Raw genomic sequence first — 19382 nt, forward strand, 5'->3', positions numbered from 1 at the left:
GGCGGGCCACGTGTGGAAGGATACCGAGGCCCAGCGCAACACATGGCACCGCAGAGACTCTTTGGCAAGACCGCCACCCAACCAAACGAACGCAAAGCCAGCCCAGCATGGCAAGCGACATCGCTACACGACAAGCTATCCAAACCATGAGACTGCAACCAAAGACGACCAACCTCTTCCCCCCCTCCCCCTCCCCCTCTCTCGCCCCGATCAAAACTCAGTCGCACCAACCTGTTTCTTGCAGCCCTCAGCGGCCGGCCTGTGCGGCAGGCCATTCGGCCTGGGGATCGGGGAGGGACGCGTTCTGCCTGCAGGCATCATCATCGCAACCATGGAGAGGAGCTACTGCGCATGTGCGACCGCTCTACCGCGCACGCGCGCAGCTGCCGGCACTGTTTTTGGCGCAGGGCTGCAGCTCCGGCCCCCACTCCACGAGGAGCATCGCGCCAGGACCCAGCAGAGTGGCCAGAATCGTGAGTAAGTTTGTTGGCGCCTTTTCCAGCACATCTCAGGAGAGTGCACCGAAAAAAGGGGTTGGGGAAATTTGGGCCCTAAAAATCCAAATTTAATTAAGACCTGCATAATAAAAAAAGAGAGTATCTATTAAGATCACATTAAAAATGACATGTAATAGTAGCTGCCTACCAGTTTCTTTGAAAATCTTTTCATCAGGCTGAACAATAGAGCAGAGACTATTCAGCACCAGGGTTCCCAGCTTGACTATATTCCTCTCAGAGCTCTTGTAATAGTCGAGTGAGTTGTAGGTCAGTACAAACCAGCGCTTCTTCAACTTCAAGGAATTGGATTTCCCACCATTCTTTACTTCTTTATATAGCCATCCTTTCAAATTACATAAAGAATTTTTATATACTTTCACAGCATGAGATACAATGTACAGTTCACGGCTGTGAAGGAAAAACATTTCAATAAAGACAGAGATGATCAGTACTCATCCTCTAAATTGTGACATTCAACAACCTGCAGATCATTAACAGTGGGAAATTCCAATGACTACAAATGGTTTGAAAGATTGCAAGTACCTGGCCAAAAATTACTCTCACGATATAAACCAGTTATGAACCTTTCTGAATTTGATCTCTTATTTTTCCTTGAATTTCTTACAAACTATTTCCTACTTTTGTATTATGTTTTAGTACTCGATAATCAATGAACTCAAATAGGTTGTTTGATGCACACCTTGGTTGAATTAAACATCATAATTAATGTCAATGGAAACAGCCATTATTTTATAATGCCGATAATGTGCATTTCAGTTGAAAGTGATACGATTTTTTGCAGCCGATTTAGATTGCATCCTTTCATTGCTCTCCAGTCAGGCAAAGCTTTGCTCCTGCATAGTTAACTGGATGGGCAGAGCTATGCTTACTACCCCACTGGAATATAGAAACATAGAAAATAGGTGCAGCAGCAGGCCATTCGGCCCTTCAAACCTTCACCGCCATTCAATATGATCATGGCTGATCATGCAACCTCAGTATCCCACCCCTACCTTCTCTCCATACCCCCTGATCCCTTTAACTGTAAGGGCCACATCTAACTCCCTTTTGAATATGTCCAACGAACTGGACTCAACAACTTTCTGTGGTAGAGAATTCCACAGGTTCACAATTCTCTGGGTGAAAAAGTTTCTCCTCATCTCGGTTCTATATGGCTTACTCTTTATCTTTAGGTATGTAAAGGGCCAACAAAGACCCAGAAAGACTATAATGGTCCATCTGGCCAATACCAATTTCTAGGAAAGATTATAGCCAATAATACCTCATATCCTTCTGGCGAATATTTCCCCACATACTTATCAAACTCGCTCTTGAATTTACTGATACAACAGGCTTACTTCCTGCCATGGAACTCCATTCCACACATTCACCACCTTCTGCATAAAGTAGTTAAATCTAAACTGTCTTTTCACCTTCCTTCCTCTATGGGATCATAGTGAAAGCATAATCTTTGACCTTCTGTATTTTAGATCATAAACTCTTGAAATAATTAGTTAAGTTGGAAACCCTTGTCCAACTTCTAGATGGAGGCCCAGAGATAAATTGTTTGAGAGACACAGGCAATGTTACTAGATCTGTAAGGTTCAGAGTCTGTTAAATTGGATAGCCCCGAAAACGGGCGTGGGGATGATGATGCGTGATTATCCCACAGCGATTCAGTTTAATGCAGGCAAACTTCCTGTTGCCTGCTTATTATAACGATGTGTGTGTGCAGCAAGCACTAAGTGCGCTGTTCATTGGCTGCACATATCAGCAGGGGACCCAATATTGTTACTTCCTAGCACAACTTAATACTAGCCTGCACCTCTTAAAGGGAATGAGCATTATGGCAGCTGGAGGTGCTGAGATCATTGGGAGTAATGCTGCACAACAATCAACAATGGCTGATCATGCACCAAGTTTTTGGACGCTGCAATGGAGGTCTTGGTGGAGGAGGTAGAAAGAAGAAGAGATGTCCTGTATCTACAGGGGACAGGAGGCCCTCCAAACACACAATGAGAAGGCAGTAGGAACAGATAGCTGCGGAGGTCAATGCCAGCAGTTTGGCGGCAAGTATCTGGTCGCAGTGCCACATGAAGTTTAATGACCTCACATGAGTGGTCAATGTGAGTGAATGCATCTTGAAATGCCTTATCCTACCAAGTGTACCACTAGTCTCAGCCACTGCTCAATTCAAACATCCCCATCACACACCTACCAAAAATCTTTATCAATCAGGACTCAGACCCACCATTCATATGCTTTAACTCACCCTCACACGTAGCACCATTGCAAGCCTCACACCCACATCTCACACCTTGCATTCCCCACCATTTCCTAGCCTTGTGAGCCCTCCCCCAATGCAATACATCACAATTCTCCGGATTGAATTCCATTTGCCACTTTACTGTCCACCTGACCAGTCCATTGATATCTTCCTGCAGTCTACAGCTAGCTTCCTCACGATCAACCACACGGTCAATTTTTGTATCATCTGCAAACTTCTTAATCATGCCCCCTACATAGAAGTTTAAATTATTGATATATACCGCAAAAAGCAAGGGACCTAGTACTGAATGGCTGCGGAACCCAACTGGAAACAACTGGAGTATTGTGTACAGTTTTGGTCTCCTAACTTGAGGAAGGACATTCTTGCTATTGAGGGAGTGCAGCGAAGATTCACCAGACTGATTCCCGGGATGGCGGGACTGACCTATCAAGAAAGACTGGATCAACTGGGCTTGTATTCACTGGAGTTCAGAAGAATGAGAGGGGACCTCATAGAAACATTTAAAATTCTGACGGGTTTAGACAGGTTAGATGCAGGAAGAATGTTCCCAATGTTGGGGAAGTCCAGAACCAGGGGTCACAGTCTGAGGATAAGGGGTAAGCCATTTAGGACCGAGATGAGGAGAAACTTCTTCACCCAGAGAGTGGTGAACCTGTGGAATTCTCTACCACAGAAAGTAGTTGAGGCCAATTCACTAAATATATTCAAAAGGGAGTTAGATGAAGTCCTTACTACTCGGGGGATCAAGGGTTATGGCGAGAAAGCAGGAAGGGGGTACTGAAGTTTCATGTTCAGCCATGAACTCATTGAATGGCGGTGCAGGCTAGAAGGGCTGAATGGCCTGCTCCTGCACCTATTTTCTATGTCTATGTTTCTATGTTTCTAAAAACACCCATCGACCATTACCCTTTGCTTCCTGCATCTGAACCATTTTTGGATCCAACTTGCCACTTTCCCTTGGATCCCATGGGCTTTTACTTTTCTGACTAGTCTGCCATGTGGGGCCTTGCTAAAATCCATGTAGACCACATCAAACACGCTACCCTCATCGACCCTCCTTATTACCGCCTCAAAAAATTGAATTAAGTTAGTCAGACATGACCTTCCCTGAACAAATCCATGCTGGTTGACCTTGATTAATCCGTGCCTTTCTAAATGGCGATGAATGCTGTCCTTCAGAGTTTTTTCCGGTAATTTTCCCACCACCAAGGTTAGGCTGACTGGCCTGAAATTACTTGGTCTATTCCTTTCTCCCATTTTAAACAATGGTACAATTTTAGCAGATCTCCAGCACCACACCTGTAGCCAGAGAGGATCAGAAAATGATGATCAGAGCCTCCGCTATTTCTTCTTTTACTTCTCTTAACAGCCTTGATTCATTTCATCCAGGCCTGGTGATTTATCTACCTTCAAAGATGCTGAACTCCTTATAGTTCCTCTCTCTCTATGTTTATCTCTAATATTTCACACGCTTCCTCAACTACAAGGTCTGCATTATCCCTCTCTTTTGTGAAGACAGACGCAAAGTATTCATTAAGATCCATACCCATGTCTTCTGCCTCCATACACGAGTTACCTTTTTGGTCTCTAATAGGCCCAATATTTTCTTTAGTTATCCTTTTACTCTATGTATTTATAAAACATCATTGAGTTTTCCTTGAACAGTGATCATAGTATCATAAGGTTTAGTTTAGTGATGGAAATGGACACAAACCTTGAAAGCATTGTGAACAGTGAGGAGGATAGTGATAGACTGCAAGAAGACACAGATAGGCTGGTGAAATGGGCGGAGACATGACAGATGAAATTTAACATAGAAAAGTGCAAAATTATACATTTTGGTAGGAAGAACGAGGAGAAGCAATATAAGCTAAATGGTACAATCCTAAAGGGAGTGCATGAACAGAGAGACCTGGTGGTATATGTGCACAAATCATTAAAGCAGGGCACATTGAGAAAGCAGTTTAAAAAAAAGTATATGGGATTCTGGGCTTCATAAATAGAGGCATAGATTATAAAAGCAAGGAAGTTATGGTGAATCTTTATAAAACATTGGTTCGACCTCAACTGTGTCCAATTCTGTGCATCGCACTTTAGGAAGGATGTGAAGGCCTTAGAAAGGGAGCAGAAAAGATTTACGAGAATGGTTCCAGGGATGAGGGACTTCAGTTATGTGGGATAGACTGGAGAAACTGGGGTTGTTCTCTTTGGAGCGATTCGTACAGTCAAGGCTGCAAGAAACTACCATTTCCAGATGGTTTCACACTACTTCAGAAAATTTAAATTGTTTTCAATCTGTTCCCAGGAAAATGTAGTTGCATGTTTGTAGAATATGAAAACTGCATCAGAGAGACACAATAGGCATGTCTAGTAAGCATAACTGATAGTTATTGAACTCCATTAACTGGCAGTGCTAGGAGTAGCAAGAGAAGATAAGATCACATTATGATCTGAAATTGAATGACAAATGCAAGATACATTTGTAGCTTAAGGTGATGGCTGATCATTACCTTATGAGATTTTTAGCTGGTCACACACTTACCTCTGACAATGAACTCCTGACCTTCTACTCTTGTGTCTCCCTTGATCCTTTGCAGTAATGTTATCCAGTGATGCATCTCCTCTGGAGTATCTGCATTGCAGTGGAAAATGCGGTTTGCTGTAATAATCACGAATGAATTGGGTCTATTAAAAAAAAAAATCACTGGTTATATATGATGATATTTTGAATAAGTTTTATGGAATTAAACAATGTGGTGGGGTGACAGAAATATAATTATTTCCACTTTGCTGTTTCATAGACACAACTCTTTTCCTTCCCCCTCTTGTTTAATGTCAACAGGTCTTTCGAATTCAGAAATCTACATTTCCTAAATACACCTTGAAACACAGAACTCAAATTGCCTATACAAACTGCCTTACAAATGTAGCACATTTTGGGTTCATCTGCTAATTGTTCAAATTCCTACCATCCCTCAAGTCTGATTACAAGGATGAAACTAAGATTAATTGACATATTATATACTTGAATAGTTCCCTATTCACAATAGTATGCATAAACTCACAAGTCAATGAGTATCTGAACCTTCATTTGCTAGAAAAAAAGTAAACAATTACCTGTCAGGGCTATCAGAAGCACAGACTGAGTCGATCAGACCTACATCCAAAGTACCCTGGGAAAAAGATGATTTATTTTAATATAAATAAAGTGACCATAAGTTGATGTAATATTGTATGAATTTGAACATTCTGAACAAAGCTATTGTCCCATAAATAGTCAAGTATTTTTATAATTTGTATCAAAATCTTTAAATAATTTAATAAAATGAAATAAATTTGGCATAAGCTTTAGCTCAGTTATTTTCTAGGAAAATACGGTCAGAAATAATAATGTACTTCAATGAATTACAGTTTGATTAACTGTCGCAACTGCAGCTTACTCATACAGCTGCAGCACCTAAAATCCGGAACGCTCGGGACCGAGGTCATTCCGGATACCGGCTTTTCCGGACTTTCGATTTGCTTTCTGACATCACGAATCCGGAAACACCCGAGCCCAGGTTCGGGTATTTCTGGATTTCAGAATGTCAGAAAGGGGAGGGCGGAGGGGGAGATTCCCACCAAGAGGTATTCGGGCGGGCCTGCCTCGCCCAGGAGGTGTTCGGGCGGGCCTGCCTCGCCCAGGAGGTGTTCGGGCGGACCGGCCCCGCCCAGGAGGGCGTCAGTCAGGCCGGCGAGTAGGCCCCGAGGTAAGAGCATGGGCAGTGAGTTGAGCGGGGCAAGGCGAGCAGCGGTGAGGCGAGGCCTGAGGTCACTCAGCGGTGGGGCCCCCGAGGTCGGCAGGGTCGTCGGGTCCAGATTCCAGAACATTTTACGGATTCCGGACGACACTGCAACCGATCGTCCCAGAGTCTGGATTCCGGAACATTTCGGATTCCGAAACGATGTATTCTCGACGCTGCAGCTGTACGGAAACAGAAGTCATGCAAACATTGGACATGTAAACATTTACTAGAAGCCTGGTTTGAAATGGGAGCAGCAATGTTGATTAAACTTTCCTTGCCCTTCCAAAACAGTGCCTATTGGAATCCAAAATGGGTAAGGAATCCTCCGATCACTTTCTAAACGTATCTGTTCAGTATTTATAGTGAAATAGTAAATGTGTTCTTTTATATCAGGTTTACAATTTTACTAAAAAATACTAGCCAAAGGCAATCTTCATGAGTACATTTATGTCATTGCTATACATAGTGACAAGAGGACTTTTTGCCCTATAAAATGAAATATAGTGCAGTATTTTTCAAATAAAATGTGAAACAGTGGATAGAAAAATTCTTCTCAACTGTACCCGATAACCCATCCTTTAACACAAACCGCAGAATGAGAGGCAATATTTTTTAAATGTTAGAAAAGAACAGGTAACTCACCACTGCATTATGTGGGTTTGCTTGCTCATCATGCATTTCCCGAATCTCTTGCTCAGTTGATCCATGAACTTGGCTTAGGACGCTGAACCACTGGCTGCATCAAGAAAATGGAATGAGATATAATCATGATATCGAAAAGTAGTTTCTGTTCTAATATAGGATTCTTTAGGTTCGATTAGATTTTTTTAGAATTGTAGATACCGTTGGAGAAGCTTTCATTACAGAAACCTGGTTGCAAGGTGACCAAGGTTGGGAATTAAATATTCCAGGGTACTGGATGTTTAGAAAAGACAGGCAAAATGGAAAAGGAAGGGGTTAGCCCTGATAATAAAGGATGACATAAGCAAAGTAATGAGAAAGGAACATGGCTCATTAAATCAGGAAGTAGAATCAGTTTGGGTGGAGATAGAAAAAAATGAGGGGTGGAAAATACTCATGGGAGTAGTTTATAGGCCCCCAAACGCTAGCTATACCGTTGGACAGAGTATTAAACAACAAATAATAGGAGCTTGTAACAAAGGTAATACAGAAACAGCGTCAAGAATCCGGAAGTCTCGTGACCGAGGCCACTCCAGATTCTGTGTATTTTCGGACTTCGGAACGTCTTGGAAATGCCTAAGCCCAGGTTCGTGTATTTCCGAACTTCAGAGCGTCTTTCCGACATCCCGAGTCCGGAAATGCCTGGGCCAAGGTAGGTAGGGAGGGGAGGGGAGGGTCGAGCGGTGGCGGGGGCGAGGTTGGTGGCAGCCCGAGGCGGGGGAGAGGCCATGGATCATCCCAGTACAGATTCCGGAACTCCGGATTCTCAACTCTGTACCAGTACAATAATTTTGGGCAATTTTAATCTTCATATAGACTAGACAAATCAAATTGGCAAATGTAGTCTGGAGGATGAATTCATGGAATGCATTTGACAGTTTCCTAAAACAATACATCATGGAACCAACCAGATAACAGGCTATTTTGGATGTTGTATTGTAATCTCATAGTAAAGGATGCTCTGGGGAAGAGTGATTATAATATGATAGAATTTCACATTGGGTTTGAGAGTGAAATACCTAAATCCAAAACAAGAGTCTTAAACTTAAATTAAGCCAATTATATTGGTATGAGCGGTGGTAGATTGGGAAATTAGTTTAAACTGTATGGCGGTAGATAAGCAATGGCCAACATACTCCAAAATTCTCAACGAATATACATTCGATTGAGAAATAAAAACTCCATGGGAAAAGTGATCTGTCCGTGGCTAACTAAAGAAGTTAGTCATAGTATTATATTAAAAGATGAGGCATATAATATTGCGTAGAATAGTATTAAGCCTGAATATTGGGAGAGCTTTAGAAACTAGCAAAGGATGATCAAAAACTTGAAAAAAAGGGAGAAAATGGAATGAGAGTAAACTAGTAAGAATATTAAAACAGATTATAAAAGCTTCCACAAGTATATAAAGAGGAACAGAGAAGCAAAAGTAAGCTTTGGTCCCTTAGAGCTGAGACAGGAGAAATTATAATGGCAAATAAGGAAAGGGCAGAGACGATAAACAAATATTTTGTATCTGTTTTCACATTGGAAGACACAACAGCATACCAGAAATAGTGGGGAACCAATGGGTTACTGAGAGTGAGAAATTTAAAGAAATTTATATCCATAGAGAAAAAGAACTTAAGAAACTAATGGGACTAATTGCTGACAAATCCCTTGGACCCGATGGCCGACATCCTAGGCTTCGAAAAGAGGAGGCTGCAGAAAGTGGATGCATTGGTTGTGATCTTCCAAAATTCCCTAGATTCTAGAGCAGTCCCAGCAGATTGGAAGGTAGAAAATGTAATCTCGCTATTCAAGCAAAGAGGGAAGAGAGAAAACAGATAACTACAGGTCTGTTAACCTGACATCAGTCGTTGGAAAAATGCTGGAATCCATTATTAAGGATGTGGTAACAGGGCATTTAGAATATCATAAAATGATTAGGCAAAGTCAACATGAATTTATGAAAGGGAAATCAAGTTTAACACATTTATTAGAGCTCTTTGAGGATGTAGCTAGCAGGGTAGATAAAGGGGAATCAGTAGATGTAGTATATTTAGATTTTCAAAAGATATTTGACAAGGTGCTAGATAAAAAGGTTGCTAAGCAAGATAAGGGCTCATTGGGGTAGGGGTAATATATTAGCATGGATAGAGGATTGGTTAATGGACAGGAAACAGAGAGTTGGGATAAACAGGTCATTTTCAGGTTGGCAGGCTGTAACTAATGGGATGCCACAAGGATCAGTTTTTGGTCCTCAGCTATTTACAATCTATATTAATGACTTAGATGAAGGGACCGAGTGCAGTGTATCCAAGTTTCCTGATGATACAAAGTTAGGTGGGAAAGTAAGCCTGCAAAGGGTTACAGACAGGTTAAGCTCCATATTAGCATGGATAGAGGATTGGCTAACTAATAGAAAACAAAGAGTCACGATAAATAGGTCATTTTCAGGTTGGCATACTGTAACTAGTGGGGTGCCACTGGGATCTGAACTATTTACAATCTATATTAATGACATGGATGAAGGGACTGACCAAATTTGTTGTTGATACAAAGATAAGTGGGAAAGCAAGTTCTGAGGAGGGTGCAAATAATCTGCAAAGGGATATAGATAGGCTAAGTGAGTGGGCTAAAATTTGGCAGATGGAGTCTAATGTGGGAAAATGTGAATTTATTCACTTTGGTCAAAAAAATAAGAAAATTATTTAAATGGGGAGAGATTACAAAATGCTGAGGTACAGAGGGATACAAAAGTTAGCATGTAATTAATTAGGAAAGCAAATGGAACGTTGGCCTTTATTGCAAGGGGAAATGGAGTATAAAAGTAGGGAAGTCCTACGACAACGGTTGGTGAGACCACACCTGGAGTACTGCACACAGTTTCAGTCTCCTTATTTAAGGAGGGATAGAAACATAGAAAATAGGTGCAGGAGCAGGCCATTCGGCCTTTCGAGCCTGCACCACCATTCAATATGATCATGGCTGATCATGCAACTTCAGTACCCCACTCCCGCCTTCTCTCCATATCCCCTGATCCCCTTAGCTGGAAGGGCCACATCTAACTCCCTCTTGAATATATCTAACGAACTGGACTCAACAACTTTCTGTGGTAGAGAATTCTATAGGTTCATCTCACTCTGGGTGAAAAAGTTTCTCATCTCGGTCCTATATGGCTTACCCCTTAGCCTTAGACTGTGACTCCTGGTTTTGGATTTCCCCAACATCGGGAACATTCTTCCTGCATCTAACCTGTCCAGTCCCATCAAAATTTTATATGTTTCTACGAGATCCCCTCTGATTCTTCTAAATTCCAGTGAGCATAAGCTTAGCCAATCCAGTCTTTCTTCATATGTCAGTCCTGCCATCCCAGGAATTAGTCTGGTGAACCTTCGCGGCACTCCCTCAATAGCAAGCATGTCCTTCTGCAAGTTAGGAGACCAAAACTGTACACAATACTCAAGGTGTGGTCTCACTAAGGCCCTGTACAACTGCAATAAGACCTCCCTGCTCCTATACTCAAATCCTCTCGCTATGAAGGCTAGCATGCCATTTGCTTTCTTTACTGCCTGCTTTACCTGTACCTGCATGCCAACCTTCAATGACTGATGTACCAGGACACCCAGGTATCGTTTTTCCTAATCTGTCACCATTCAGATAACCGGCTAGCCTGACATCAGTAATGAGGAAAATGTTAGAATCAATTATTAAAGATGAAATAGCAGCACATTTGGAAAGCAGTGACAGGATCGGTCCAAGTCAGCATGGATTTATGAAAGGGAAATCATGCTTGACAAATCTTCTAGAGTTTTTTGAGGATGTAACTAGTAAAGTGGACAAGGGAGAACCAGTGGATGTGGTGTATTTAGACTTTCAAAAGGCTTTGGACAAGGTCCCACACAAGAGATTGGTGTGCAAAATTAAAGCACATGGTATTGGGGGTAATGTATTGACGTGGATAGAGAACTGGTTGGCAGACAGGAAGCAGAGAGTTGGGATAAACGGGTCCTTTTCAGAATGGCAGGCAGTGACTAGTGGGGTGCCGCAGGGTTCAGTGCTGGGACCCCAGCTATTTACAATATACATCAATGATTTAGATGAAGGAATTGACATTAATATCTCCAAGTTTGCAGATGACACTAAGCTGGGTGGTGGTGTGAGCTGTGAGGAGAATGCTAAAAGGTTGCAGGGTGACTTGGACAGGTTAGGTGAGTGGGCAAATGCATGGCAAATGCAGTATAATGTGGATAAATGTGAGTTTATCCACTTTGGTGGCAAAAACATGAAGGCAGAATATTATCTGAATGGCGGCAGATTAGGAAAAGGGGAGGTGCAACGATACCTGGGTGTCCTGGTACATCAGTCATTGAAGGTTGGCATGCAGGTACAGCAGGCGGTGAAGAAGGCAAAGGGTATGTTGGCCTTCATAGTTAAGGGATTTGAGTATAGGAGCAGGGAGGTCTTGCTGCAGCTGTACAGGGCCTTGGTGAGGCCTCACCTGGAATATTGTGTTCAGTTTTGGTCTCCTAATCTGAGGAAGGATGTTCTTGCTATTGAGGGAGTGCAGCGAAGGGTTCACCAGACTGATTCCAGGGATGGCAGGACTGACATATGAGGAGAGACTGGATCGACTGGGCCTGTATTCACTGGAGTTTAGGAGATCTCATAGAAATATAAACATTCTGACGGGACTGGACAGGTTAGATGCAGAAAGAATGTTTCCGATGTTGGGGTGTCCAGAACTAGGGGTCACAGTGTAAGGATAAGGGGTAAGCCATTTAGGACCGAGAAGAGGAGAAACTTCTTCACTCAGAGAGTTGTTAATCTGTGGAATTCTCTTCCGCAGAGAGTTGTTGATGCCAGTTCGTTAGATATATTCAAGAGGGAGTTGGATATGGCCCTTACGGCTAAAGGGATCAAGGGGTATGGAGAGAAAGCAGGAAAGGGGTACTGAGGTGAATGATTAGACATAATCTTATTGAATGGTGGTGCAGACTCAAAGGGTCGAATGGCCTACTCCTGCACCTATTTTCTATGTTTCTATATTCTGCCTTCCTGTTTTTGTCTCCAAAGTGGATAACCTCACAGTTATCCACATTATACTGCATCTGCTATGCATTTGCCCACTCATCTAACCTGTCCAAGTCAGCCTGCATGCTCTTGGCATCCTCCTCACAGCGCCACCCAGCTTAGTGTCATCTGCAAACTTGGAGATATTACATTCAATTCCTTCATCCAAATCATGAATGTATATTGTAAATAGCTGGGGTCCCAGCACTGAACCTTGCTGCACCCCACTAGTCACTGCCTGCCATGCTGAAAAGGACCCGTTTATTCCCACTCTTCGCTTCCTGTCTGCCAACCAGTTCTCTAACCACGTCAATACATTACCCCCAATACCATGTGCCTTAATTTTGCACATTAATTTCTTGTGTGGGACCTTGTCAAAAGCCTTTTGAAAGTCCAAATACACCACATCCACTGGTTCTCCTTCATCCACTCTACTAGTTTCATCCTCAAAAAACTCTAGAATATTTGTCAAGCATGATTTCCCTTTCATAAATCCATGCTGACTTGGACCAATCCTGTCACTGCTTTCCAAATGCGCTGGCATAACATCTTTAATAATTGATTCCAGCATTTTCCTCACCACCGATGTCAGGCTAACAGGTCTATAATTCCCTGTTTTCTCTCTCCCTCCTTTTTTAAAAAGTGGGGTTACATTAGCTACCCTCCAATCCACAGGTACTGATCCACAGTCCATGGAATTTTGGAAAATGACCACCAATGCATCCAGTATTTCGAGGGCCACTTCCTTAAGTGCTCTGGGATGGAGACTATCAGGCCCTGGGGATTTATCAGCCTTCAGTCCCATCAGTTTCCTTAACACCATTTCCTGACTAATAAGGATTTCCCTCAGTTCCTCCTTCTCGCTAGATCCTTGGTCCCCTAGTATTTTCAGGAGGTTATTCGTCTCTTCCTTAGTGAAGACAGAACCAAAGTATTTGTTCAATTGGTCTGCCATTTCCCTGTTCCCCATTATGAATTCATCTGATTCTGACTGCAAGGGACCTACATTAGTCTTCACTGATCTTTTTCTCTTCACATATCTATAGAAGCTTTTGCAGTCAGTTTTTATGTTCCCAGTAAGCTTACTCTTTTACTCTATTTCCCCCTCCTAATTAAACCCTTAGTCCTGCGCTGCTGAATTCTAAATTTCTCCCAGTCCTCAGGTTTGCTGCTTTTTCTGGCCAATTTATATGCCTCTTCCTTGGATTTAACACTATCCCTAATTTCCCTTGTTAGCCATGGTTGAGCCACCTTTCCTGTTTTATTTTTACGCCAAACAGGGCTGTACAATAGTTGTAATTCATCTATGTGATCTTTAAATGTTCTTCATTCGCCAGTCTATCCCAGCCAAATCACGCCTCATACCATCGAGGTTTCCTTCCTTTAAGTTCAGGACCCTAGTCTCTGAATTAACTGTGTCGCTCTCCCTCTTAAATGAAGAATTCTACCATATTATGGTCACTCTTCTCCAAGGGGCCACACACAACCAGATTGCTAATTAATCCTCTCTTGTTGCACAAGACGCAACGAGGACGGCCTGCTCTCTAGTTGGTTCCTCGACATATTGGTCAAGAAAACCATCCCTTATACCCTCCAAGAAATCCTCCTCCACAGTATTGCTACCAGTTTGGTTAGCCCAATCAATATGTAGGTTAAAGTCACCCATGATAACTGCTGTACCATTATTGCACGTGTCCCTAATTTCCTGTTTGATGCCATCCCCAACCTCCCTACTACTGTTTGGTGATCTGTACATAACTCCCACTATCGTTTTCTGCCCTTTGGTGTTTCGCAGCTCTACCCATATTGATTCCATATCCAAGCTGATGTCCTTCCTCACTATTGCATTAACCTCTTTAATCATTTACGCTACCCCACCTCCTTTTCCTTGCTGTCTATTCTTCCTGAATATTGAATACCCCTGGATGTTGAGTTCCCAGCCTTGGTTACCCTGAAGCCATATCTCTAATCCCAATTACATCATACCCGTTAACAGCTATCTGCGCAGTTAATTCGTCCACCTTATTACGAATGCTCCTCGCATTGAGACTCAGAGCCTTCAGGCTTGTTTTTTGACACTCTTTGTTCTTTTAGAATGATGTTGTAATGTGGCCCTTTTTGATTTTTGCCCTTGATTTCTCTGCCCTCCACTCTTGCTTTTCTGCTTCCTACCTTTTGCTTCTGCCCCTTTTTTTTATTTCCCTCTGCATCCCTGCATAGATTCCCATCCCCCGACCATATTAGTTTAACCCCTCCCCAACAGCACTAGCAAACACTCTGCCTCGCACATAGGTTCCGGTCCGGCCCAGGTGCAGACCTTCCGGTTTGTACTGGTCCCACCTCCCCCAGAACCGATTCCAATGCCCCAGGAATTTGAATCCCTCCTCCTTGCACCATTCCTCAAGTTACGTATTCATTTGAACTATCCTGCAATTCCTACTCTGACTAGCACATGGCACTGGTAGCAATCCTGAGATTACTACCTTTGAGGATATACTTGCATTAGAGGCAGTTCAAAGAAGGTTCACGAGATTGATTCCTGAGATGAAGAGGTTGTCTTATGAAGAAAGATTGAGCAGGTTGGGCCTATACTCATTGGAGTTTAGAAGAATGAGAGGTGATCTTATTGAAACATGCAAGATTCTGAGGGGGCTTGACAGGGTAGATGCAGAGAGGAGGTTTCCCCTCATGTGGGAATCTAGAACTTGGAGGCATAGTTTCAAAATAAGGGGTCGTCCATTTAAAACTGATATGGAGGAGGAATTTCTTCTCTCAGAAGGTCGTGAATCTTTGGAATTCTTTATCCCAGAAAGCTGTGGAGGCTGGGTCGTTGAATATATTTAAGGTGGAGATAGACAGGTTTTTGAATGATACAGGGAGTCAAGGGTTATTGCATGTTCTTACGTAAGTGAGTGGGCAGTAAGGTGGCAGGGATTATTCACTTTGGTAGGAAGAATAGAAAAACAATATTGGTTAAATGGTGAGAAACTATTAAATGTTGGTGTTCAGAGAGATTTAGGTGACCTTGTACAGGAAACACAACGTTAGCATGCAGGTACAGCAAGCAATTAGGAAGGCAAATGGCATTTATTGCAAGGGGTTTGGTGTACAAGGGTAAGGATGTCTGACTATAATGTGGCTAACTTTTAACTGCCCTCTGAAATGGCCTAGCAAGCCACTCAGTTGTAACAAACCGCTACGAGAAACAAAAATAATAAAAAAAGGGAACGACCACCTGGCATCGACCTCGGCACATTCTATGGACACGATAGCGGCACACCCAGCCCAGTCGACCCGGCAAAGTCCTTCTCACCAACATCTGGTTACTTGTGCCAAAATTGGGAGAGCTGTCCCACAGACTAGTTAAGCAACAGCCTGACAGTCATACTCACAGAATCATACCTTTCAGCCAAAGTCCTAGACTTCTCCATCACCATCCCTGGGCCCAGCAGCAGGACAGACCTACCAGGGATGGCGGCACAGTCGTATACAGTCGGGAGCAAGTGACCCCATGAAATCTCATGGCTTCAGGTCAAGAATGGACAAGGAAACCTCCTGCTAATGTCCACCTACTGCCCTTCCTCAGCTGATGAATCAGTTCTCCTCCATGTTGATCACCACCTGGAAGAAGCACAGAGTAGCAAGGGCACAGAATGTACTCTGGGTGGGAGACTTCAATGTCCGTCACCAAGAGTGGCTCGGTCGCACCACTACTGACCGAGTCCTGAAGGACATAGCTACCAGTCTAGGCCTGCGGCAGCTGGTGAGAGAACCAACACGAGGGGAAAAACCTACTTGACCTCATCCTCACCAATCTATCTGTCGCAGATGCATCTGTCCATGACAACATTGGTAGCAGCGACCACTGCACAGTCATTGTGGAGACGAAACCCCATCTTCACACTGAGGACACCCTCCATCATGTTGTGTGGCATCACCATCATTCTAAATAGAAACTAGCAGATCAAAACTGGGCATCCATGAGCTGCTGTGGGCCAGCAGCAGCAGAATTGTATTCCAGCACAATCTGTAACCTCATGGCCCAGCATATCCTCACTCTGCCATTACCATCAAGCCAGGGGACTAACCCTGGTTCAATGAATGCAGAAGAGCACGCCAGGAGCAGCACCGGCGTACCTAAAAATGAGGTGCTAACCTGGAGAAGCTGCAACACAGGACTACATGCACGCTAAAATGCGGAAGCAGCATGCCATAGACAGGCCTAAGCGATCCCACAATCAACGGATCAGATCAAATCTCTGCAGCCCTACCACATCCAGTCGTGAATGGTGATGGACCGTTAAACAGCTAACAGGAGGAGGCGGCTCAATGAGTATCCCCCATCCTCAATGATGGTGGAGCCCAGCACCTGAGTGCAAAAGACAAGACTGAATCGTTTGCAACCATCTTCAGCCAGAAGTGTCGAGTGCATGATCTATATCGGCCTCCTCCTGACATCCCTACCATCACAGAAGTCAGTCTTAAGCCAATTCGATTCACTCCACATGATATCAAGAAACGGCTGAGCGCAGTGGACAGAGCAAAGGCTAAGGGACCCAACAACATCCGCTCCAGAACTAGCTGCGCCTCTAGCCAAGCTGTTCCAGTACAGCTAAAACACTGGCATCTATCCAGCAATGTGGAAAACTACCCAAGTATGTCCTGTCCACAAAAAGCAGGACAAATCAAATCCGGCAATTACCATCCCATCAGTCTCCTCTCAATCCATCAGAAAAGTGATGGAAGGTGTCATTGACAGTGCTATTAAGAGGCACTTACTCATCAATAACCTGCTCACCGATGTCCAGTTTGGGTTCCGCCAGGACCACTCGGCTCCAGACCTCATTGCAGCCTTGGTTCAAACATGGACAAAAGAGCTGGGGGCCGAAATTCAGCCTCCCAATAAGGCCTGTTACAACCGGAAAGCTGTGGCGTCGAATGGCTGGCGATTTTTGGTCGCATGGCCAGCGCTCGTGAAATTCTCCTTGGTGGTTTGTCCGGCTGTCCCCCACTTCCACCCCACTGCTGCCAAACCCTCCTCAATGCATCATCAAAGCGCATACCACCAATCTCCCGCCCTGCAAGCTAAATTCATGTAAGAAAATCTTGCGGCCACCGTGTGGTGCCCCCGATAGTTTTTTCTGTTGGTGCACTGTGTTAGCAGTGTGTGCAAAATAGCGGTGCAGCTGCCATTAAAGGGGAGGTCGCACTGCCGCAGCCACCATTTTATTTGTTTTCTGGCCAGCTGCCAGGTTGGGCTGACAATTATGCCCCCAGACCCCTCTTGGATGCCAGGCTGCTGACCCGGCTGAAACCCTCCCTGGTGGCCCAGTGGACCAAACTAAAATAATGGCAGAGCTCGCAGCGGCTCTCATCTTTAAGTGAAGGGGTGAGAGGTGGCAACACGCCAGCGTGATGACATCATCAGCGCTATAGCTGACGACCGACAGTCCGCCCGCCCCCACTTCCGCCCCTCTTATGATCGATCTTCTGTTCTCTGCCCCCATTATGAACGACTTCCGCTCCGCTCGGAAAAAAAAGACAAAGCTGAATTTCGGGCAAGAGGCCACCGCATCCAACGCGGCGGTGAAAACATAGGAAAAACAGTAGGTGCAGCATTTCCGGCGAAGATGAATTTCTACCCCCTAATTCCAGAGGTGAGGTGAGAGTGACTGCCCTTGACATCAAAGCAGCATTTGACCGTGTGTGACATTCAAGGAGCCCTAGTAAAACTGAAGTCAATGGGAATCAGGGGGAAAACTCTCCACTGGCTGGAGTCATACCTAGCACAAACAAAGATGGTTGTGGTGGTTGGAGGTCAATCATCACAGCCCTAGGACATCGCTGCAGGAGTTCCTCAGGGCAGTGTCCTAGGCCCAATCATCTTCAGATTCTTCATCAATGACATTCCCTCCATCATGTTAGAAGTGGGGATGTTCACTGATGATTGCAATGTTCAGTGCCATTCGCAACTTCTCAGATAATGGAGCAGTTCATGCCCACATGCAGCCAGACCCGGACGACATTCAGGCTTGGGCTGATAAGTGGCAAGTAACATTCGCGCCACACAAGTGCCAGGTAATGACTATCTCCAACAAGCGAGAGTCTAACCACCACCCCATGATATTCAACGGCATTACAATCGCCTAATCTCCCACCATCAACATCCTGGGTGTCACCATTGACCAGAAACTTAACTGGACCAGCCACATAAATACTGTGGCGACAAGAGCAGGTCAGAGGCTAGGTATTCTGTGGCGAGTGTCTCACCATCTACAAGGCACAAGTCAGGCATATGATGGAATACTCTACACTTGCCTGGATGAGTACAGCTCCAACAACACTTAAGCAGCTCGACACCATCCAGGACAAAGCAGCCCACTTGATTGGCACCTCATCCATCACCGTAAACATTCACTCACTCCTTCACCAACGTACCGTGGCTGCAGTGTGTACCATCTAAAAGATGTACTGCAGCTACTCGCCAAGGCTTCTCTGGCAGCATCTCTACCACTCAGAAGGACAAGGGTGGCAGGTGCATGGGAACACCACCACCTCCACGTTCCCCTCCAAGTCACAGACTATTGCCATTCCTTCATCGCTGCTGGGTCAAAATCCTGGAACTTCCTCCCTAACAGTACTATGGGAGTACTTTCACTACATGGACTGCAACGGTTCAAGAAGGTGGCTCACCGCTATCTTCTCAAGGGCAGTTAGGGATAGGCAATAAATGCTGGACTTGCCAGTGATGCCCACATCCCATGAATAAAAATTTAAAAAAACTTGTACAGGCTTTGGTGAGACCTCACCTGAAGTACTTTACACTGTTATCTGAGGAAGGACATACTTGCCTTGAAGGCAGTGCAACAATGGTTTACTAGATCCCTGGGATGAGAGGCTTATCCTATGAGGAGAGATTGAGTAAATTGGGCCTGTACTCTCTGGAGTTTAAAAGAATGAGAGCTAATCTCATTGAAACATACAAGATTCTGAGGGGGATTAATAGGGTAGAAGCTGAGAGGTTGTTTCCTCTGACTGGAGAGTCTAGGTCTAGGGGGCATAGTCTCAGAATAA

At 44.2% G+C, this 19382-nt stretch overlaps 1 protein-coding gene across 1 annotated transcript in view; it reads right to left on the minus strand.

Moving 5' to 3' along the window:
* The window catches only part of myo10 (myosin X), a 445108-nt gene that overhangs the window by 66236 nt on the left and 359490 nt on the right, over positions 1-19382 (minus strand). The window contains exons 29-32 of the mRNA XM_070880183.1: positions 7215-7308; positions 5905-5960; positions 5330-5472; positions 646-840 (exon numbers count right to left, since the gene is read on the minus strand). Coding sequence (XP_070736284.1) covers positions 646-840; positions 5330-5472; positions 5905-5960; positions 7215-7308 — 488 coding nt within the window. The remainder of the gene's footprint in view (positions 1-645; positions 841-5329; positions 5473-5904; positions 5961-7214; positions 7309-19382) is intronic.

The sequence above is a fragment of the Pristiophorus japonicus genome, chromosome 5 (genome assembly GCF_044704955.1).
Source record: "Pristiophorus japonicus isolate sPriJap1 chromosome 5, sPriJap1.hap1, whole genome shotgun sequence".
Lineage (NCBI taxonomy): Eukaryota > Metazoa > Chordata > Chondrichthyes > Pristiophoridae > Pristiophorus > Pristiophorus japonicus.